Here is a 24705-nt window from a genome sequence, read left to right as displayed (position 1 = left end):
ATCACAAATGTCAAAGGTATGCGAGTGGTACTAATGGAGTACTTTGATTGACACTGTGGTATTATGATTTGTGCACACACTTCCCTTGTCTCTGTCAACCACCTTTCAGGTGGGTTCTAAGGTGTCCTGAGTAGGAGTGTTGTTTTGCACACTTGTTTACATATATTGTTAACCCCTGGAGCACATCACCAAAAGGGATTCTTCCACTGGTTTATTATTGCTATATCTTAGTTAAATGGTGACAATAATCTTCACAACTGGTTTGTTTATCATGGTTCATGGTCATCTAAGTTGAGCACTTGCGCATGCACTCATTGCTATGGTTGTCTAACCTCTTGGTGCCTATCGTGATACATCATTCATAATGTTGAGAAATCTAAAGGGCTGCAACTAAGATGATTTCTCTTAAACTTGATAACTGCTTGTGATGTATTTTTAATTTTCTTGATTATTAGCTTCTTCTCTTATTATTATGTTATTCTTATCATCAAACAGCTACCAAAAACAAGGAGATCAACAATACACAAGAACACAGGATGTAGGTTGCAAGCCAAAGCCAAAACCTTTCCACTTGAGAGGAAAACCCGCAAATCTCTTCTCTTCTTATAGATTTTTCAAATGACGAATTCCAATACCTCTAGGCCAAGACCAATACCCTCCCAAGACCAAGTCAAAAATTCTTGATGATGTGCTTCCTTTGCCCAAGTCAAACCCAGTCAAATCTCTTCTAGCTGCACAACTTTGACCCCCAGCTACAGAATTTCGGCCTCCGGTGCAGGTCTGAAATTTTCAGCCCCTACAACAGTTGTTGCTTCCACGCATGTGAGCAATTTCAGGGCTTCCAAGGCTTCCTTTGACCTTTGCTTGTGTTCTCCTTCTTCTAGGGTTTGTAGGTGACCTAATAGACCTTCCTTCAACCTTCTTCCTGCAATTTTTTCAAGTTCGATCTTGCATCATCGAAACCCCAGCCTTCCTTCTTCGCACGTGTGAGAGAGAGAGAAAGAAATAGCCCAAACCTTCGTCCTTTGTCCTTCTTCCTTCTTCGCTAGCCTTCTTCTGCTTCTCCTTCGTTTAGATGATGAGAAGATGAGTGATTGTCCATCGGAGGTCAAGTTCCCCCCTATATATAGGCTTCCAAGGAGGATGATATGCCCTAATGAGGCCGACTTCTTAGCTACCAGGACGACTTGGTCTTGGAGGGCATTTTGAGGGTATTTTGACTCTTTTAAATAAGAAAATTAATTCTTTTTACATGTTATAATGTGCTTGATGGGGTCTTCTTCATATGACAATGATTCTTTTGACTTCTTGACCCTAGGACAAACCATAGAAGCACTCAATGGGTGCTAGACCTCTAAATAAGACCTTGAGCATGAAACCCATGCTACAAAATAGCAATAATAAATTTGTCTTTCCTTTTACAATATACTTATGGAGACCAAACCTAGTTACACATTTCAACATATAACACAATGTTTCTTTGTAAGGGAATTCCCTATGTGATATTGACAGATAGGTGTTAGTGCTGGATCATTTAAGTAGTTATTCATGTGATGAAGTAGAGTGTTTCCTTTCTTCACATCCTTTCACATATTTGAAGGCATGGGATGATACAATGCACATTATTCAAGGGCTCCACCTTAGCATATTTGACTTGAGGACTCATTGAGGGTATTGGCACTTGGGTTCACACTACAGCGCATGGTTTACAGATGTAATATGGGGACATACTACTGCTCATTCACTTTGTGCTAGGTCACATCTTCTTATGATACCCTTGATCCTCTAATGTAAGATGTGGCACCTTTCTTGCACATTTTGCTAATACACTCTTATGCTTTTATGGACGATCAATCTCCCTTCTTGGCATGTATGCCTTTGCTTATGTGAGCACACTTTACATGTGGATTGGTTGTTCAGATTGTTAACTATTATCTTTAGTTGAGCGCTCCTCTATTTGGCACATATTTCCATGAGATCTAGCCTCCAACAACTACATCACACATAATTTATACATTATTTCATGTGATGGTGGTGCACCCTTGGTTAAGCTACAAGAGAGTGATGCCCCCCACAACACTTTGTTCCCGAAGCACACTCCCAAAGGAAGCACCCTTGGAAGCGCACTTGCTGAAGTCTCCCCTCTAGGAGTGATTTTTGGGAGCAAGCTCCCTCTCAAAAAACTCATCATTACCAATAACATTCTTAGGAACTTAAAAAATGCTCCTTGAGAAATCTTTTTCTTGTGGGAACCAAGATAAGCATCCAAAAGGTAGGTTTAGGCATGGCCAAGGTTTCTTCATGGATTAAAACACTCACTCACTCCATTTGCTCTCATTTTATTCCTCATTTCACATTTTTCACTCATCTTTACTAGGGTTTTGAGTAGGCTACTTGCTAGTGATTATGACGCAAATTTGTGAGACTTGGAAGGGAGGTTGAAGGCTATCATTTGTGAGAGCTTGGAAGGGAGGTTGAAGGCCGCCATATTTTCATTCAACCACCATTGTAAAGATGAAGATGCAAGCTCTAAATTCCATTCTTGTTTGTTTTTTATTTTTTTCCATGTGTTATAAACTAGTAAATTTGCTATGTTATATGCTTGAATGTTCCCTTCTCCTACTCTTTCCCCTTTCTCCTTCTCCATCATTCTATTGTAAACAAGTTATTCTCACGGTTGAACAAGCAAAATGGGTATGTCAATGTGGTTGATCCTTTTCATTTCATTTTTTATTGTGACGGGGGTGTTGTGGAGCTTAAATACCAATGATGATGAAAAAGAACTAGAAGCAAGCAGCACATACTGTGAAGAGGAGGAAGAAATGGAAGGGGATGATGACAACCATGACACCAACAGTGATGATGGACTAAAACCAAATAGACTTTCCAACACCCTTGTTGAAGTATGTGACAAAGCTTGAGTGACGAAAAGGGGTTGGAACCGCAAAATTTATATGCTCCCATTGTCACAAAACATACACGGGTTCATATATATAACTTATAAAGGTGTGAGAAAGCATCCCGTTAGGATTATGCCATGGGATGAAAATAAGACTACATGAGTTAAAGCCTATAAGCATGTGCCAATGAAAGATATAAAACAAATACAAGAAAGAAGAGAAGGCTACACAAAACAAATCCAAAAAATTTGAATCTGAGATCTCAAGCCCACATAGAATATTCGATGATTGATCCTCATCCCTCTATGTTAGTGGATTACCACCTATGCATTTTGGGCATAGAACAAATTCCTTGACCAAGTTTGTACAAACGGCGTACATGCAAAAAATTTCAAGTTTTTTTATGCATGTGGCTACCATTGAATGTTCTTCATTCACCCTATTAGCAAGGAATGATACAAGCCATCAATGATTCCCCCAAAGGATGAAGGAGCCTCAAATATGACAAAGCCAAAGCCATGGGACTTGACAAGGAAAGAGCCAAAATCCATATTGCTCTAGGACAATCTACAAACTATTGGACCAAATATGGCATATCAATTGTATATGATAATTGGACAAATCTTAAAGGCATGCCCTTCATAAGTATTCTTGGTATGTCTACTAATGGTATGATCTTTCAAGAGAATGGGTCGTACAATGTCATTCGAGTCATCATTGATACATTACTAATTGTAAGGCAACAAGAGCAATCGTTGAGGAGATGTACGCTAACATATTTTGGTTAAGGTGTTTGGTTCATGCATTGAGTCTCTTGATGCAAGGTTTTATTAAGATGAAGCATGATTATAAATGGATTGATGCATTGTACAAGAGAGGGAAGAAAATAATAAAAATTATTACCAATCATAGCATGTCTCACAACACTTTTTACAATCACACTAAGTTGGAGCTAGTAAAGTTTGCAAATGCAAAGACCAGATTTGCCAATTATTACCTCATGTTCAAGCACCTTTTGAAGGTAAGAGAGGAAATTGTTAGGTATGGTCTCAAGTGATTCATGGCATAGTTTGAAAGACAAGCATGCATCCATGCCTGATAGACAAGAATTTCAAGAGGTAGAGGACACCATGTTTGATGGCTAGTTTTGGGCATAGGTTAGGTATGTTTAGCAATTACTTAAGCCCATGTATAATATGATTCTATTTGCAAATAAATATCAGCTAGTGATTGGAGAGGGTGTATGAGCAAATGGGTAGAATCAAGCAATGTGAAGAGAAACTGTCTAAATGTAGACCAAGCAAAAGGCTTGGCTTATGCGTACTATAACTTGAGGATTTTGTCCCAATATTGTGAGGTGGTGAAGAATGATGGAACATCTATGGACAGCAATCCAAAGGAGGCTAATTCAAAGGATAGAGTCGTAGTTTTAGAGCGCTTGGAGGGTAAATTTTTGGATGATCATGATGGTGATCACATTCATGGAGCTAAAATACCAACCTCATCCACTAGCAAGTTTCTAGATGCAGGAGCTTTGCCTTTAGCGTCACAACATCTAGAGTTGCATGGGGGTCATGTAGTTGTTCGTCGTGTTCCACAAACTCTTCCACCTAGTGCTACTCCCCTTGTTCATAGATCACGAGAAAAGAAACTAGAAGTTGCAAGAGGAAAGCTTTAGTAGATACTAGATCTAGTTGTCTTTTTCATGTTTAGAAGCAATATCTAGAACTTAGTACTTTGTCTTTATTATGGCCTATTTTGTAATTATCATATGACAGTTCAAGTTTGAACTTTGAACTTTGATCCTTAAACCCATCTTTGAATAATTGACCGCATCCTACCACTCTTTCCTAATGAGTAAGATGCTCTTTTTCATTTCATGGTTAAAGTTATCCATTACAATGTATTGATGACAGAGTCTATATGCAAAAACTTGAATGTTGATGTTGTGGTTGATGATTGATCATTTGATGGCAATGTTATAAGTTATAACTACTAGATGCTTGAAGTTATATCTGTACTAAACCATTGATGTTTTAATGATCCTCATTAATAATGGGTGCAAGCCAAGCAAAAGGGGAATACTCAATTCATGTGATTGTGTAAAGCCCTATTTTAGAGTGCATCGAGCATCCTATGGGGGCCTATGAAGCACTCGTTTTGAAGATGCAACCACACCTTATCACCAACCTGAAGCTTGTCTAAATCCTAATATTGGTCATCATATTGCTTGTATTTGGCATTGGCTTTCTGAACGATATCATGAGCCTATTGTTCGAGGTGTTGAATCCATTTAACAAATTTGGTTGCTCTATCTGCCTCAGCCTGAGCATGGGAGGGCTCTGCTGATGAAGATGCAATGGCCAAAGCTAGATCAATGGGGGCCAATGGTTGGAACCCCAAGCACACACAAAAAGGATTGTAGCCAATGGAGCCATGGAGGGTTGTTATAACTACAGTGAACATATGGAAAGCTTTCATCCCATGTACACAGATGCTTGTAGTTATACATGTGCAAGATATGCACAATCATTTGCTTGACCACTTTTGTTTGTCTATCTATTTGGGGGTGAAAGGCAATCTATGATGTTCCTTTTTCTGGTGTTCTTTATGACATGGTTAGGATGGACTTTCAAAGTTGGGAGCAGACAGGTCACAGGTGCAAGTTAGTGTCATCAGCAGACCGAGGGACTTTTGGAGGGGTTTTGACGAGTTTCTATGAGGTCCGATGGCATTCGCTTGGTATATTCCATCATCCGCACAGTTTGCCTTTCGTTCCAATACATTCTGACAACTTTCAAAAAACAAAGTTATTATTGGGTCTGACTCAATTAGTTACACTTAAGGTGGCATTCCAAGAGGAATACTTGACAGAACACCTTAGTGTAATAGATCGTTGGAACCGGAACGAGAAGATCTACAAGATGGGATGCTTAGAAGTGAGTTTCAGTGACCTGAGAAGACATGGTGGCCAATTTACCCTTTTCCACATTAAAAAAATATATATATATATATATATATATAGTTTAATTAAAAGAGGGAAAGGTGCACCATGATTAAAATAATAATAAAATTGGAGGTTCTAGAGGGATCCATCAGATCTATAAAAGAGGAGGAGGAAACAATTGCAGAATATCTTGGATTTGATATTTCTTCTTGTATGAGAGGTTGAGAACCCAGTTCTCTACTCCATTGGTGGCCCCAGGACAGAAACCCTCGAGTGATTCAGTGAGATTGGGCAAGTTCCCATCTCCCCTTGGTGAATTCATCCAGAATTCACAAGAGATCTAAGCAATGTAGTTCATTTTTTATTGGAGGGCCAGCATAGCATTGGAGCAGATTCTTGAGGCTAGTTTCTCATCTCAGCTATTTTGTGTACCAGCATGTAAACCCCAATTTCTATTATAATAAAAGCTGAGATTGTTCTTGTTATTTTTGTTGTTATTTTGCCGCATGCTATTGGTTACATTTTTACATGGCAATGTTTTGTTAAAATGATGGAAATTTTTGTGAAGCAATTTTGGTTCAGCCAGATTTCTGCAAAATATCTCGTTTGGGATATTACAAAACAATTTGGTCAACTTGGTATCCATTAGAGACAGAAGGTTACACCAAAGGTACTGAGGAATCTATTGTTCCTATTTGAAATAATGGTCCAAGTAGCCCAAAATGAACCCAAACATGCTCAAAGAAGAGATTAACAATAGCTTCGACTATGATACTCTACTTGCATGGTGCTAAAATGGCCATCTTAGAGAATCAATCAACAACCACAAGCACACAATCATTACCATGCTTGGTGGAGGGAAAAACTAACATGTAATCCATGGAGACTGACTCCCAGGACTTGTCTAGGGTAGTTAGAGGAGTGTACAACCACATCTTCGTGATGGCTAGTTTAGCAATGGCATAGGTAGTGCACGGTCTGATATATCGAATGACGTCTTGCCCAAGCTTTGGCCAATAGAAATACTTCTGAAGTGCAACTACTGTCTTCTCCACACTAAAGTGTCCTGCCACCCGACTGCAATGTACCTCCCAAATCAGCTTGGCATGCTCGCTTGAAGGAACACAAAGGTGGCCCATGTAGCACAAGAGAGCACCATAGAGGTGGAAGTATGGAACTCGTTTGTCTGCAATCAACGTCCAATATGTAGCAACGAAGTCAGTATCGTTGCATGATTGTGGCCACTTGAAGGTCCCATGCCTTTGAGTTAAGAATTGTGATTAGCACCACAATCAACAACCAAATGAGGTAGTGTACAACATAGTTGGTGTTTCCCATCAAGTGGAATTGTTGGTATGTGGACCAACTTTTATGGCAATCATTCTATAACTTTGCTTGCATTTGCATGAATTACAATGGCCTATGATTAGTGTGGATGATTGTCTCCTTCCCCAAAATATAATGTGTCCATTGTCGGCATGCTTGCAAGATGGGTTACATCTCCTTGTCATAGGTTGTGTACCTACAAACCATATCAAAGAATGTTTCACTATAATAGACCATTGAATGACCCTGCTAAGTAAAGACTGCACCAATAGCATAGGATTGGTGCAAACCAAAGGCAATGTTTCAAATCCTCAAATGCTTTTCATTGTGACTCAGACTTGGCAAAATTTGTTTTAGCTCCACCCTTAGTCACTTGACTTAAGAACTAAGAAATTTGACAAAACCCCAACACGAACCTTCAGTAGAAGTTAGCAAGGCCCACGAAGTTGTGAATCTCTGTCAGAGTCGTCGAGGATAGCAAATAATGTTGAAAAAATTGACATCAGGAATAAATCAACAAGGGTCCAAAAAACGAAAACGAAAACGAAAAAAATAAATAAATATATATATATAGATATAGATATAAATAAAAAATAAATAAAGTTGAGAAAAAATCAGTAAAAGTCGACAAAAGTAAAAAATAAAAATAAAAATAAAAAAAAAAATAATAATAATATATATATATATATATATATACAAATATTCAAATTTTTTCAATTTTTTAAGCATCTAAAGTATCCACAACATTAGATAAATGCATTACCACATAAATATGAAAAGAAAACTAATATATAAGATGTATAAGAAGTCTAGTGCTACATCACATATCAACAATGAATCATGTCCTAAATCCCGAGTCCTGACTCAACCTTAAGAGTCAAAATATCAACAAAAAATATAATAAATGTATCTCATCATCATGAGTCATCTACAATCAGATTAGGTACATAAACTAGTGAGTTCTTCTACCCCTTTTATGGGAAAAGATAATGGCTTTTCCTCTAGAGGAAGAAGGCCCTAGGGCTAGAATTGGACTTTGACGTCCTCTAGAAGAAGAAATAGGAGGTAGCCTCTAATGTCCTCTACTGATGACTATGCTAGGTGGTGTCATTGGGCATACAAAATGACCCCCAAAAAAAACATCAAAATCTAATTTAACTCGCCTTGGCAGCAACCCATGATTTTTTCCATCGACACGAGAAAAAATCATGAGTTTTATGATAAAATAGGGAGTTTTTCAAATCAAAAAAATCACCAATAAAATCAGTGCTCTGAAAAACTCGCAAGCAACAATTTTATTGCAATTTATCAAGACTTTTGCAGCATTGCTGGCAAATCCCAAATGACTTGCATCTTGGTTAGGTCCACATGCACCCCATGTTCATCCATGATGTATCCCAAATGCCAAATGAGCATTTCTCCAAATTGGCAAACAACTTGTGTTGTTTCAAGGTGCCCAAGACCTGCTGAATGTGTCACAAATGTTCCACTCGGGCTATGCTAAAAATAAGGATGTCATCCAAATTTACAACCACAAAAGAGTTTGTGAACGATCACAAAATATCATCCATCATCCTTATGAATATTGTTGAAGCATCAATCAAGCCAAAAGGCACGACCAACCACTCAAAAAGGCCTTCTTTAGATTAAAGGTTGTCTTTCATAAATTAGTTTGTTTAATTGGAACTCGGTGGTAGCCCAACTTCAAATCAATCTTACGGACAAACTTGGCACCCTTAAGCTAATCAAGAAGATCATTAATCTAAGGGATCAAGTATCTATTCTTGGCAATGATTTTGTTCAAGGCTTTATAATCAATACAAAGTCTCCATGTCCAATCCTTCTTCTGCAACAACACAATTGGGACTCCCACAAGGCAAGAAGCTCAATTACATGTGGCCCTTTTGGATGAGTTCATGAATCTAACATTTTATTTCCTCACTCTTTAGAAGAGAGAATCTATATATTAGACCATTAGGTAAAGGAGCACCAAGAATGTCTAACCTAGCAATGTAAAAGCACCCCCATAGGTGAAGCGAAGATAACTTTGTATGCCTCTATAATCTCATCCCCCTGCTTCTATTGTGTAGAGAGGCCCCATGCTGAGGCTATAGTGGTCACAATGACCTACCTTTCACCTTCTGGCCAAACCATGAAGACGACAAACTTTGCAATCTAAGAGATTACCTTTCGACATTGTTTCGCTAGGATCAATGAAATTGCAATAGTTGGAACTACCTCTAATACCCTATAGAGATGACCCAAAGTAACAATGACACGATGGGGACGTGACTCATAAATAACATGACATTTCCACATATATGGTTTTCCTAAAAGAACATCACACAATGCTTCATCTTTTAAGAGCTTGATTCCACAGGACAGGCAACATTGCTAGTTGACATGGATGTCTCATCCCTTGCTCAACCAACCAATGGTGAATGGTTGGGGTTGTGGCATTGTTGATAGCTTCAATCTCTTAATGACCTTCATTGAGACCAGGTTCTTTTGGCTCTTGCTATCAACAATAAAATGTGGTGGTGTCTCTTTCACCCACATCTATGAATGGAAGAGGTGCCCCCCTCAATTCCTTTAACTCTTCTAGTTGGATCTTTAACGTTATGATGGAAGCATTGGGTTCTGCATCGATGATCCACTTTCCTTTATACTACTCCGAATCAAAATCAAAGCTAGAGTTTGTTTCTTTCTCTTTAAGCTCAAACAACAATGGTTGTTTCGAGCAACAGCGACATTCATTAGTGTTGTGCCAAGGGATTTTGTAAAACTCACACCGCTTTCCAGTGTCCTTTGTATTCCCATTACCCTTCTTTGCTTGTGGCATGGATTGGTTATCTTGAGGTTGGCTCTGCTTGCTCTATCCCTTGTTCTACAAGTTAGAGCCAGTGTTTTAAGATTCGGCCGGCTCAGAACCGACTCGGCCGAGTTGTTGGTCCGATTCAAGGCCTCACCAAGTCAAAACGGCCAATGAACCGGTTCGACCGGTCGGGTTATTACCGAGCCGGCCGAGTTGTCTAACAACGCGGTCGGCTCGGTAATAACCCGGTTGGCTCGGCCGAGTCCGAGCCTACTCAGGCGGTTTGGATGACAGCAGCCCGTAACCTCATAAACAACGTTTTTTTTTTTTTTTTTTTTTTGCTTTTTGGGGACCCCAAACAGGTTTGTAATTTTCCTATAGTTTATTTGGGGTCCATTCCCCTCTCCTAAACCCTATAAAACCCACCCAACCCCTCTCATTTCCTCACAGCCATCTCATTGCATTTGAGTGAGAGTTTGTGAGGAGTTGTGGAGTTTGTTTTTGGAGCAGCAGTGAGGAGTCTTGGGCAAGCATTGTAGCAGGAGTGAGGAGCTTCTTGGGCAGCCATTTGGAGCAGCATTGAGGAGTTGGTTTGTTGGAGCAACCTTGAGGAGGCAGTTTGTGCCTGGAGGTATTTTTTTTCACTTGTAAAAATCTATTTTTGCTTATTAATTTTTATGTGCAAATCTGGAAATTGAAAAGAGTGTTTTTTGTGAAAGAAATGAACATTGAAGCAATGCTATTTTTTTGTTTTCATTTTCAGATTTTTTGCTTTCATTTCCAAGTCAAAAAATGGCACCTAGAGTGAGAGATGTTGCTTGGGCATATGTTGAAATGGTTGATAGTCAAATGCATTGCAAATTTTGCCATAGAAAAATTAAGGAAGGTCCTAGGGGCATTAATAGGCTGAAACAACACTTGGCGGGGATTAGAGGCCAAATTACTCCATGTGAATCAGATGAAATTGGGGAGATTAGGAAGGAATTGTTAGCCAACTCTGAGAAGTTTAAAGAAGAAAAGGCTAGGCAAAAGAATTAGAGGCTGAAATTGGGAGGAAAAGAGGAATATACAAAAAATGTTGGCTACCAACCCCCATTTTGATTTTGAGGGTTCTTCCTCTATCCCTTGTACTGATGCATCCAACCCCTTCCGATATGTTCCTCCCTCTTTGGAGTCTATTCAAGAAAAGGGTAAGGGTAAAATGAAAAAGAAGGGTGATATGAATATCAAAAGTTATTTCACTGTCACACACTCCTCTCCATCAGATGCACATGGTCCTCAAGCTAGTAGAACTTTGCAGCCCACTTTAGATGACCATTGGAAGAAAGAACTGAGGGACGTTGCTTGTGATTACATATGTAGATGGTGGTATGATGTTGATATCCCCTTCAATGCTTCCTGTTCACCATATTATGAGCCTATGTTTGATGCCATACATGCTGTTGGAAAAGGCTTCAAAGGCCCTACTATGCATGAGATAAGGGGGTATCGTTTGCAGAAGGAAATTGCCTCCATTAATGAGTATTTGAAAGATTTCAAAAACTCATGGGCAAGAACAGGATGTACCATCATGTTAGATGGATGGACTAATCAAAGAAACCATACCATCATAAACTTTCTTATCTTCTGCCCACAGGGAACCATGTTTCTAAAATCAGTTGATGCATCTGATAAGGTAAAAGATGGACAATTGTTGTTTCAACTATTGGATGAGGTTGTTGAGGAGGTGGGGGTGGCTAATGTTGTTCAAGTCATCACAGATAATGCCTCTAACTATGTTCTTGCTGGTAAATTGTTAGAGGAAAAACACAGAACCATCTTTTGGACCCCATGTGCTGCACATTGCATAGACCTCATGCTTGAGGATATTGGCAAATTAGATTGGGTCAAAAACACTGTAGATCATGCCAAAAGCATAACAAAATTTATCTACAATCATTCATGGATTTTGAGCCTGATGAGGAAACACACAGGGGGCAGGGATATTATTAGGCTTGCCATTACTAGATTTGCTACTCATTTTTTGACATTGCAATCTATGCTTTCACAACATAGAAACTTGCAAAAGATATTTTCCAGTGAAGAATGGAATCAAAGCCAGTGGTCTCACAAACAGGAAGGCAAAGAATTGAAAAAGAAAGTTAATGAAGAAATATTTTGGAGAAAGGCAGCAGAGATTGTGAAGCTTGCTAAGCCACTGGTTAAGGTGTTGCGGTTGGTGGATGGGGAAAGATTGGCTATGGGCTTCATTTATGAGGCTATGGATCAAGCAAAGAAGCAAATAAAGAGGGCATGCAAGGATAAAGTGGCTAAGTATGGGCCCATTTGGGCAATCATTGATGAAAGATGGAACAATCAACTCCATCCCCCTATACATGCAGCTGGGTATTTTTTTAATTCACGGTATCATTATAAAGCTAAGGAGACGGGAGCTTTGAAGGGGGAGGTTAGAGATGGATTGATTCACTGCATTGATCGCATGATCCTATTGGAGTGTCATCAGCTGGAGATACACCGACAGGCCACAACCTTCAGCAATGCCTCAGGTACCTTTAGGAAGAACCTAGCAAAGATTGCAAGGGAAGCAGATGAGCCAGGTAAACAAAAATTTCAATTTTCAAATTCTTAATACTTATTTTGTTAAATCTTTTATAATTTGAAAGTTGGATATAATTTGTAATTTTGCTGAGCTAACTCATTACGCTCCTATGTTTTTTGCAGCACAATGGTGGGAGGACTTTGGTAGCCATTGTCCTGAATTGCAAAAGTTTGCAATTCGTATTTTGAGTCAAACTTGCAGTGCTACTAGGTGTGAGCGCAATTGGTCTGTCTTTGAGAGGATTCACACGAAAAAGAGAAACCGTTTGGATCAAAAACGGTTAAATGATCTAGTCTATGTCCAATACAACCTCCAGCTCAGACGCAACCAATTGCTGAACAAAAGCCCTAATTCAGATCCCATTGTGTTGGAAGACATTGATCCAACATCAGATTGGGTAGTGGAGAGTCATCCAGCAGTGTTTGCTTCTGATGAGGATATTGATTATGATTTACAGACGATAGCATCACTCGAACATAATGTTCAGTTGAATGCAGATCCTGATCCACTTGTACCAGCCTCAGCCTCAAAGCCAGCAAGTCCTCGAGTTGCAGGCGCTTCCTCCGCTCAGCCATGACAAAAGTGCATATCTCGTCTATCTCAGCTTGTAGTTGTTGCACAGCCTGCTAGTGCTACCACTTCTACAGTTGCAATTGGAGACAATGATGAGGAGGAGCCATGGGGCCCCCTGTCTGACTCTGATCCAGAGGTTGATCCAGATAATCTTGGCTCCTCTAGCAATAGCCAGTAGTACTTGTCACAATTTACTTTTGTTGTAGAGGCCATTTCTAGCCTCCTTGATTATGTGTTTTTGTTTTGATCTCTATATCATCATCATGTATGTATTGGACAGTGCATTGGGTGCCATTTTGATATAATGGATATATTCATGAGCCTACTTTGATCATATGTTGTCTTCTATCTATATTCTAATGCTGTGTGTTTGGAAACATGAATGAAAATCTTTAAAATTATGTTCTTTTATAAATAAATAAAAAAATTTAATGTATTTTTTACAACGACCAAGTCATTGAAATCGAGTCGACCGAGTAGATACCGAGTCGGAGTCGGAATCAGAGTTTTAAAACATTGGTTAGAGCCACCTTTTCAAAGCTTCTATTGTGACGGATTTGCAAACCTGAACTACCGCTTATTCCTCTCAATTTTTTGCTCAATTTTGACAGTATATCAATAAACAACTCCCAATGAGGAGATGTCCAAGAATTCATTGGATGTACCTATGTAGACCATTATGGTACTTCAAAACCAAGTGTTGCTCAAGATATGGAAAATATTGTTGTACTCGAGCACTATCTAGTGTCTCTCCTGTCACAAAGTTGTCCATCCCATGTAATGGTCATTGTATTTCCCTACAAGGTAGAATTCCTCCTTGAGGGCATCAACAAAGGTTCTTGAAGTGGGTCCTACCTTGAATATCGTTGTCTCTCCTAGTAACCTTCCCACCAATCTTTGCCATAAGGAAGGGCTTTCAAAAGCACGAAGGTGATCTTTTCATTATCAGAAAAATTTCCGATAGAGTAATAGCCCTCTAACAAATTTAACCATTTTTCCAAAGCATCTACATCTATTTAGCCTTCAAATAAGGGGATATCAAAGTTAACTTGTACCTTGAAGGGTGTCACACCTCAGAAATTGTCGCTTGTTGAAGGTGTGTCGACTATTGTTGACAACCGTTGAAGGATCCAGGTGAAATTGTCCATCATCTCGTTCCTCTATCGTGTGAGTGCTTCTTCGAGCAACAACTTAATAGGATCTCCTACTTTATCATCTCTCTTTTTTTCCTCCATGGGAGGTTACTCGGGCTGGAAAGAGTGATCATTCCCAAGTAAAACTAGCTCAAGACTCAAATTTTTGTACTGCCTCCTTATCAAGGACATGCATTGAGAAACAACAAGGAGCAGATTGCTTTGATACTACTGATAAGGACATGCATTGAGAAACAACAAGGAGCAGATTGCTTTGATACTACTGATTTGGGTTGTATAAGGAATGAAATGAAAGGCAGGAAAAGAAATGGAATACATAAAGAAATACAACAAAGAGCACAATAATATAGTGAAAACCCAGCTTTATTAATAAATAAAATAACAAAAAAATTGTAGGACACAAACTAACTCTAATGGTGGTATCTTATCTTTAAAGAGAGAGATGACGACTATGCTCATTATCAAAAGCTATTACACGATACCCTCAAAAGAATGGTTTTTAAACATAAAGAAAGGAACTCTAAAGGTCCAAAACCATGACCTTGGAAGATGAAGCACCAAAAAGTTTGTGGGCCCTGCGGTGGTTAGTTGGTATGTCAACTTCTTGAAGGCATAACTTTCGTATACAATCTCCATTTGGGGCGCACAGTAGCTCATTATAAAGAATTATCCAAGGATTACAACTTTTGGTTGGGGCCAAAGTATGCCATGGCAACCTTTGACACCCCAAATGACCTAAAAGCATTGTTTAGGACCTCAAAATGAGCCTAGAAGTTTAGGACTTAGAAAACCATAGAAAAAACTATCAAGAAGATGCAGAACCATCAAATCAATGGAAGAGGTGGGAGGCCACCGATATCCACATATATTAGGAAGCATTAAAATTAATTTCACGCACATACGCAAGTACTTACTCCTTCAAATCAGCTTTTCTTTCCTTCGCAAAACATACAAAGAAACCTCCACAAGTTGCCCCAAAAAAAGACATTGCACAATTATCAAAAATCACACCAAACTTGAGCTTTTACAAGCTATTTCTGAGGTACAACTGCTGAAGAAAACAACAACCACAATTCTCTATTGTATGACATTGATATATGGGATGTATGACTATTGTACAATGCTATTGTATGGATCCATATTGTATTGTTCATACAACTATACAAATGCTCGTACAAGACTATGCGCTGCTAGAAACGACTTTCCTTGCTGACCACTGTCTCTCCCTCTCTCAGCTACTCCAGTGTGAGAAAAACTCTGCCGTCTTTATAGTTTTAGCGGAGAATCTATTTTGATGATTAACCCTAGTCTAAGTACAATTGTAGACTCAACTGCTAAATATAAAACTTTCACTTTTTACTAAAGTGAATTACAAAATAGAATTACTTTTCGAAAGTACCTCAAAACACTTCTAACGTCTAAGGTGTTCATCTAGAACATGTGTGAAGTTCCTATCCAAGCTATAATTTTCAACAAACCATACATCATAATGACATATTTGTAGAGTATGTACATCACCATCGAACTTAATATTAAAGTTTTAAATGACAAAAAATTATATTTATATAATTTGTAGATACATAATTGATCAAAGATCGTAAATTAATGACAAGAGTGTATATTGATATACTCTTTGATGCATAAATAATAAGTGCTCTTCGATAGCATGCACGTGATCTTTTGGTACCATGAATTACAACAGTTCTTCAGCATCATCATACACACCAACATCACTGTGACTCCTCCAGCTCCTCAAAGATGTTAATGTCACCCAAAACAATCCCTGTTACATCTCTCTGCCTTCCTCCTCATCTATCTTTGAGACCTTTGGATCTACATCCCATCATGTCGTTAGTCCCTTCAGATACATATCTTCTGATGCTAAAGCTTAAGGAATTATGAACTGCAACTAACTTTCCCTCTTGGAGGAAAGTCTGCTTCTCTTAATAAAGGGGATGAAGCTATAAGTGGACCAGTTTGGAGGAACCGGCAATCTAATGCCGGAGTCAAACAAGAAGCCTATGAAGCAATACAATCGCATCCCCATGAAACTGGCAGTGATAACATTAAATTTTATATCAATCTAACATGTCTACTGCAAATTTATCCAAGTAAATTTGTTGTGCATAGATAAATTGAATTTCAGCTTATTGTTGGCTTTGGAAAAATCAAACTAGTGTTGTCAACCCAACCTAGGCGTGGTTGGTTGGTAAAGCAGGGGCATTGTTATTGCCCAACGAAGGCTCAAATCCCTTGACATGTGTTAGCCCCTCATGGGCCAGCTGTAATGTTCTTAGCAAATTTTGCCCTTAGGGTTACAAAATCACAAAATAAATTGACTAATTTCTCAGTCATTCTTTTAATTTCAAACAGATAAAGAGAATCACAATCACATCATCAAGCAGTAGGTTTACACAAAACTTCAACAGGTCATATTAGTTCCAATATAACATCTTGCCTCTAGGGCTATTACAGCTGTAAACCTGGTTGTGCAGTGGCAATCCTTTTCAAACACTGGTAACAAGATTGCAACAACAGTCAAAATGCTAATCACCAATCTGTCCCAATAGTTAACTTACAAAATTGTTTGTAATCTAAGACTGCTTAACCAGAACCTCTATTATTTCAGCTACTCTACCAGACTTGCTTATGTGTTGATGCCTTCCTGTGCGATTCCAACTGCTCCAAATCTTGGTGTTGATATTCAACTAAGAACACTTGCTGCTCACCCTACACCCTGATTTGTCTTTTGTTGCCTCAGCGTACTTTGTGGCCTAATCGGGACTCAAGGAATCAGGCCATGTTTCCTCCAATTTCCTTGCGCCTACAACTGACCCACGGTAAAGAATTTCAAACTGCCTCGTTGTCTGGGATAGGAGCCTCATGGAGCCTCGCTGCCTTGAACAGAGGTCTAAATTCTAAAACAATCTGGCTACCCTTCAATCTACCTCGCTGACTGGAACAAAGGCCTCAGGAAACCCTTCTGCCTTCAATGGAGGCCTAAGTTGGTCTTGCTAACCTTCAATCCGCCTCACTGACTGTGGCAGAGGCCTCGAGAAGCCTCACTACCTTGAACAGAGACCTAAATCGTTCTTGCTGACCTTCAAGCTGCCTCGCTGCTTTTGGACAGAAGCCTAGATATACCTTGCTACCTGACAAAGTGTGCCCCAGGATGTATGAAGTCGTCACAGACTTGTCTCCTTAAGCCAATCAACCCACAAAGAACTCCTCACTTGTCAAAACTAGATGAAAGATAGATATTTAGAGAAAGACAAAGGATTAGCTAGGGTGGGATAATCTCCACCAAACCTAATCAAGAGAAGAAGGGGTCTTAAAACCCTCAAAGCCTCAGGTCACAAAATAAAAATATCCAATCCACAATGATGAGAAAATGATTTCTCCACTTTCTTATTTATAGATTCCTTATGGGGTCTATTGTCCTTATTTTAATGAGAGGGGTTACAAGTTTAGCCCCAATTCTGGCTTCCTTCCCAAGTTTTGCCCCAGTGACCCCAAACATACCCATTGTTACCCCAAAACATTGGATAATGGGTTCCCCCTTTATCATTGACTATAGCCTATGGGGTTAGATAGGCTAATTCGTCCTCCCTTGGGCGATTAATCAATAGGGAACATTAAAGTCCCCCCTTCCCGTCATTGCTTGTCCTCAAGCAATTGCAAGTTCAATGCTGCAAAATTTGCCCCCTTGCTTTCAAGAATGAAAACAGCTCACTTGTCTTGTATCTTTCCTTTTGGTCACTTCCAAACCACCTTCCCCCATTCAAAACAAGTGATGCAACAATCTCTAGACTCTGACTTTTCTCCAACGTTTCCATCATCAGAAATATTTGCCATTGCAAAAAAATCCCATGAATGCTTTGGAATGATCACGTGACCAGCATTGAAGTTTGGGATGATGCTAATGTTAAAACTTCCATAACCATCTTTTTTTCTATGCTTATCAATACATCCTTCTTTAGGTTTCATGTAGTACATTTCCTCTGGATTTTTGTATAAGCATAGTTCATCTCTACCCCTAAGACAATATAAAGAATCCTTGATATTCAAAGACATTTTATCTTTGTCAGCATCAACTTCACTGCTTAGATGAATCTTTCCTTCAAACTGTGGCCCCTTTCTTTCAGCCCAACCATGAAGCATTTGTTGTTGCCTGTCAAAAGAACCTTCTTGAGGGATCCCTGTTGTCTCCAGATTCAAATGATCATTCCATTGATCCTGCAATTGTCTTAAACCAAGGTTCAAGGTACCAAATTCTTTCTTAATGGCCTGCACACCCCTTTCTGTTTGAAAGATCTGTTTTTTCATGAATCCAACCCTTGATCCAGAGACTTACTATGCTCTCAAATTTTATCAATGCCGCCAAATGTCTCATTCACATCATGCAGCAACTGTTTCTCTTCCTGTAAAAACATACTCTCGTGCTCAATCCTATTTTGTATCTGGTATATTTTCTTATCAATTTCTTTTAGCCTTCATCTCTGGCCAGCCACTATAGACAGGTAAGTTCTCCCTTTTTGAAGAAATATCCAGATTAATGAGACCTTGCCTGAGAGATAGGTTGGGCTTCCACTTGACAACAGACCAATCAATTCCCATCCCAACAAGGTATGACTTGTTAACAATCCTTTTCCAATGCTCTGTAGCTAAGATGAAATGATCATGCACATCCTTCTTTAACCAGTAAGGAACCTTTTGAAGCTTTGAAGGCCATTCTTTTGGCCACTCACTTCCACGTTCCTCCTCCTCATGTGGCATTCTCTCCATTTGAACATACCAAGCTACATTAGGATCGCCTTCCTCTTCGCACAACATAGGTTTGCTTTTCCTTCTAGACTCGTCGCAATTGTTAGAGGTTGGCTTTTAAGTTTTGATAGATTGCAACACCCATTTCATTGACTTCATCACCTTTCTTTGCAACTAAGTCACCAGGTTCAAATTCGAATTCGAGTTCGACGACCTTGAAATTTGACAAAAATTTGGGAGCGAAAATTTTAATGATGAAATTCGACATTAAATTCGAGATACTACAAAATTTGAATATATATATATATATATATATAATAAACACATAAAATAATGAAAAAATATATTTTAAAAATATATTTTTCAACTAAAATTTTATGTAGATTTCCATCTATCACATTTAAAACTATAATGACTAAAGAGACTCAACTCATTAAATATTTATGTGTGGCTGCAAATTACGATCCACCAGCCTTATCCCTCATTTCAGGTGAGCTAATCCCCAATCCATGCTTGGAGATGAATATGCACTAAGCAATGAAGGAGACACTGGGCGCTGGCGTCTACGACTCGGCAATTAGAAAACCAACATCAACCTCTAGAATCTACGTGTGCCATAGAGAAAGCTGGATTGAAATCTTGCTCTAGACTTGGGGAAACAAAAATCATGTGAAATGGGCGGCTAGGGTTTTCTGCATTTTATTTTTTACTTTGTATGGGTTCAATTTCAATGAATTTGTGCAGTTATTGCCAAATTTATTTTCCTTTTGGTTTCCAATCCAACGTGGGTTTGATTTGAAATTCATCCAATGAGAATTGAATTTATTTGAATGCTTTCAAATTCGGTGAATTTCGAATTTCAAGCGAAAAATTCACCAAATGCAGTAACACAGCTTTGTAAGGAGATTCCAACAAATAGATGCCATCAAAGAAGACATCTCTTTCCAAATCTGAAGATCTTCCTCCTTGTTTTGGTACATAAGCGTAGCTAACCACACAAAATAACCCCCTAGTCTCAATAAGCGATTTAGCTCTATACGAAGTTGGCCACCATCAGCATGTCATGGAACCGTGCATCGAGCATAATGCACAATATCAAAAGTAGTACTGGGAAAAGGAAGTCTTTGAGTGCCCATCACAGTTGATATTGCAAGAATACCACATTCAAGAGCAGGCTACACTTGTGCTTCATGCTCATCTTTAGGTGCAAGGGGCATGGTCACGACCTGTCTTTCAAATAGGAAGCCTCCAAAACTAACAACTCCACAACTGACATCCAATACCACACGGCTCCACCTTCCCCATGCAACATTTGAGATAGTCTCCTCAACAAAGTCTATGTAGTGAAGAGCTCCATTTTTTAATTGAATCCCACCTCCAAGGAAAGTAATATATTCTCCAAATATCCTCACCCAATTTTGATGTTTTTTATACTTTGCAGGCTTGGTGTACGGGACATTATTGTACCACATCTTATTTCTACTCTCTAACCAATGTATGGGTGATCAATAGCCTTCTAGAAGAGGAATAAGACATGTTGGAGGATTTTTAGGGCAATGTCTCTCTCAATGCTCACAATGTTCAGTGCTTGGGAGTTTTTGGGTAGCCTTCAAATTATCAAGATAAGGAATGTAATCTGGACTACTTGAATTGCAAATTTGCCAATTATAGGAGTAGCGAATAACTTGATTGGACTAGTCTTTGTTTTTCTCCTTTGGTTCTCTCGAATCCTTGTTGTCACCTTCTACCTACCTACTAAATTCCTAGCCTTTAAGGGACTTGTCCTTTGCAATCTGACTCTATGACTGCGATGATTCGTGTTTCTCGTCTTTCAAGTTCTCAACTTCCCATCTTCCTTTCTCATCTTCAGACTCTGCAACTTGTGTTTCTTGGTTCCTGAGTTCGATGGTATTTTCCTTAAGAAGCTCAGCCTGCCCAACATTAGGCAATACTTTTGGTGATTTAGAATCTCTTGTGTTCTCTTTTGTCACAGTTTCTTGCTTTCCATCCTCCTCTGGCTCACCTTTAGGTTTTTATTTGCCATCATTGTTTTCATTTCTAGATGAGTCATTGCCTCCAGTCTTCTAAGGTTGGTTATTGTTTTTAGCATCTCTTTTCCTCTTCAATGTCTTTCTTTTCCTAACTGCCAGTTTCATTATCTCTTTTCTCGATAGTTTCTTCATTGTCATTCCATGTCACATTATCTTCATCTTTTCCTTCCTTGTAATCAAAACACCCTGATTCAAGCTCATTATTATCATTTAAATGAGAATCAATTGCATCAACTAAACATTGGAACTCAACGTCACTAATTAAATTTTGTCCATTTGATAAACATCGTTCAAACTTTTCATCATTCCCAAACTTGTTTTGAACCTCGTTGCTCGTAGAGTCATGATTATTCTTACTTACCCAGATATTTGAAAAGTTTGTTCCCTTTGCAAGATCCTTTGATAATTGTTCCATATATGGCCGTCGATGAGGGTCACAAATAGGGTTAGTCCAAAAATCGTTCCAATTCCTCATGACTACTTTTTGTTGTGTGCCTTTAACATAATCTTTGGCCTACCTTCATACTTAATGTCACAGAATTCCTGAAAGCTCAAGGTTGCCCGAGTACCCTCTCCTAGCATTTGATACTCCCTCCGAAATATCTTTGTTCTATTCTAGTAGCCCACGATTTCTTGTTTTCCGCCCGTTTAGGAACTAGGGAAGCCAAGGTCTCAAAGTCTTCTGACTAGCTATCTCAGTGCTAATTTGTCCATGGGTATTAGGTTGCATAGTAATCACTTCCTTCTCCACTAGATCCATTAATTCTAATGCTACCCACATTATTCACAAATTGGGCAAGAAGTTGAGTCATCAGTTGTTGTTGTTGCTACCACTGAGCGGTCATAATTTGCATGGTTTCTTCCTGAGGCTACTTCTTCAAGTCCTCCATTGAAGCCTTCCCTAAAGATCAGTGATACCAAACCATATGCTCACAGGCTAGCAAGAAGCACATCTCTGATACCACTATAATGTTCTTAGGAAATTTTGCCCTTAGGGTTACAACATCACAAAAGAAATTGACTAATTTCTCATAGTCTTTCTTTTCATTTCAGACAGATAAAGAGAATCACAATCACATAGTCAAGTAGTAGGTTTACATAAAACTTCAACAAATCATATTAATTCCAATCTAACATCTTGCCTCTAGGGCTATCACACCAGTAACCCTGGTTGTGCAGTGGCAATCCTTTCCAAACATTGGTAATAAGATCGCAACAATAGTCAAAATCCTAATCACCAATCCATCCCAATAGTTAACTTGAAAAATTGTTTGCAATCTAAGATTTCTTAACCAAAACCTCTATTATTTCAATTATTCTTTCAACTACTCCAAATCATGGCTCTAATATTTAACTAAGAACCTTTACTGCTCACTCTACGCCTTGATTTGTCTTTTGTTGCCCCAGGGTACTTTGTGGCCTAATCGGGACTCAAGGTATTAGGTCGTGTTTCCTCCAATTTCCTTGTGGCTACCACTGGCTCGCGGTAAAGAATTTCAAACTTCCTCGTTGTCTGGGACAAGAGCCTCAGGGCGCCTCGTTGCCTTGAACAATGATCTAAAACGATCTAGTTGCCCTTCAATCTACCTCGCTGGCTAAAAAAGAGGCTTCAAGAAACCCTTCTGCTTCGCTGACTAGAGCAGAGGCCTTAGAAAGCCTTGCTACCTTGAATAGAGACCTAAATCGATCTTGTTGACCTTCAAGCTGCCTCACTACTTTTAGACGGAAGCCTAAAAATGCCTCACTGCCTGACACAGAATGCCTCGGGAAGTATGAAGACATCACATATTTGTCTCCTTAAGCCAATTAACCCACAAAGAACTCCTCTCTTGCCAAAACTAAGTGAAAGATAGAGGGTTAGCTATGGTGGGATCATCTCCACCAAAACTAATCAAGAGAAGAAGGGGTCTTAAAACCCTCAGAGCCTCAGCTCACAAAACAGAAACATCCAATCCACAATGATGGGAAATGATTTCTCCACTCTCTTATTTATAGATTCCTTATGGGGTATTTTGTCCTTATGCCTCAGCTCACAAAAACATAAACATCCAATCCACAGTGATGGGAAATGATTTCTCCACTCTCTTATTTATAGATTCCTTATGGGGTATTTTGTCCTTATTTTAATATGAGAGGTTACAAGTTTAACCCAATTCTGGCTTCCTTCCCAAGTTTTGCCCCAATTACCCCAAATTTACCCAATGCTGCCCCAAAACATTGGATAATGGGTTCCCCCTTATCATTGACTATAGCCTACGGGGTTGGATAGGCTACTCCATCCTCCCTTGGGTGATTAATCAATAGGGAACATTACACCAGCCAGCCAAACAGCCATTTAATGTGGTCAGGGACAGGTTTAAGTCCTTAGATATTGTTACACCCCGTGGTTACTGCTTAACAAGGGGTACTTAACCAAGGGTGATTTACCCCAGTGATTACTGCTTAACAAAGGGCTCTTAGCGAAGGGTGCTTAGTAACATTCGAAACATATATGCTTCATTGTAATATCCCAAAATTAAGGGTGCCGATTGCGAGTGTTGAAGGGAATCATTTAAACATAAGAAATCAATAAAATCAAACTAATATGTGCTTTAGTAACATGTGAAACATTGCTTCATTGTAATATCCCGTGTTGGAGGGTGCGGATCGCTAGTGTTGACGGGAAGCATTCAAACAGATAAAGTAAATAAAATCAAACTAATATTTTTGTTCTGGAGGACTGATCCATGTTTAAGGCGTTCAAGTGTCAAAAACAATTGCAGAGAAGATATTACCGACTAATAAGAGTTCATGCTAAAAATATAATCATAGATGGTCACGGAATCAGCCAAAATTTGAACCTGGTACCTCATTCTAGGTGTCGAAATCAATTGCAAAAAGACACAAAATAAAACTCTAATGAGAATTCCTTGTGAATTAAAGCCATAAAAGGTCTGGAATCAAAGAGGTCGAACCTATGACCTCGTACTAAGTCATAGAAGCATGGCAGAAGGAGAAAAAGCGTACCAACTTTTCTCAAGCGTGTTTGCTGGGGAAGGATCCGAACCGTTCTCAGCCTGGCAAGATCTGCCTTGGGGGCGCACATCCCAGGTCCCTCCAGGGTTCCATCTCTGAGAGAAACCTGCAAGAATGCCTTTGAGAGTATTGCAGAGCTCATTTTGGCTTCTGACTTGGAACCTTTCCTCCGGACTGTGCTGAGGAAAAATAATGGTCCGGCGTACACATTGTATATTCATCCTCTGGGGTATTAGGTGGGATTGTTTCACACGTTGGGATGGTGGGTGGGTGGGGACGACTTATCAAGGTTTGGTGTGTCTACTCTTTGGTCAAATTGATCCGGATTGGTATCGATCCAAGTTAGGTGTGATGGGTGCGCTTTAATGCGAAAGTTTCGTGCATCGTGTTTGATGGCGTTCAAAAGGAATGGGCCAGGCAAGCTCTGGTATCGCTTATCGATGAAGTGTATTCGGTTTATTGTTATGGGGTACGGTTTGGGTTGAATGTGGTGATTTTTTTCATAATGTTTGGTTACATGTTATGTGCGAGTGTGTAAATTATGTTTATACAAGTTATTGT

At 39.2% G+C, this 24705-nt stretch overlaps 1 protein-coding gene and 1 pseudogene across 1 annotated transcript in view; both read right to left on the bottom strand.

The window, feature by feature from the left end:
* Positions 1-24352, bottom strand: part of LOC149225766 (chorismate synthase 2, chloroplastic-like) — a 117274-nt gene extending 92922 nt beyond the window's left edge. Inside the window, exon 1 of the mRNA XM_089377306.1 lies at positions 24136-24352. Coding sequence (XP_089233432.1) covers positions 24136-24286 — 151 coding nt within the window. The 5' untranslated portion in view covers positions 24287-24352. The remainder of the gene's footprint in view (positions 1-24135) is intronic.
* LOC149225767 (putative methyltransferase PMT26) lies at positions 18744-21544 on the bottom strand (annotated as a pseudogene).
* Positions 24353-24705: the final 353 nt, after the last annotated feature.

Source organism: Pinus tabuliformis, chromosome J (genome assembly GCF_031772625.1).
Source record: "Pinus tabuliformis cultivar Carrire ecotype Pingquan chromosome J, CPIR1, whole genome shotgun sequence".
Lineage (NCBI taxonomy): Eukaryota > Viridiplantae > Streptophyta > Pinopsida > Pinales > Pinaceae > Pinus > Pinus tabuliformis.
Note: the sequence above shows the minus strand (reverse complement) of the source record. Positions and strands in the feature narration are given on the sequence as shown.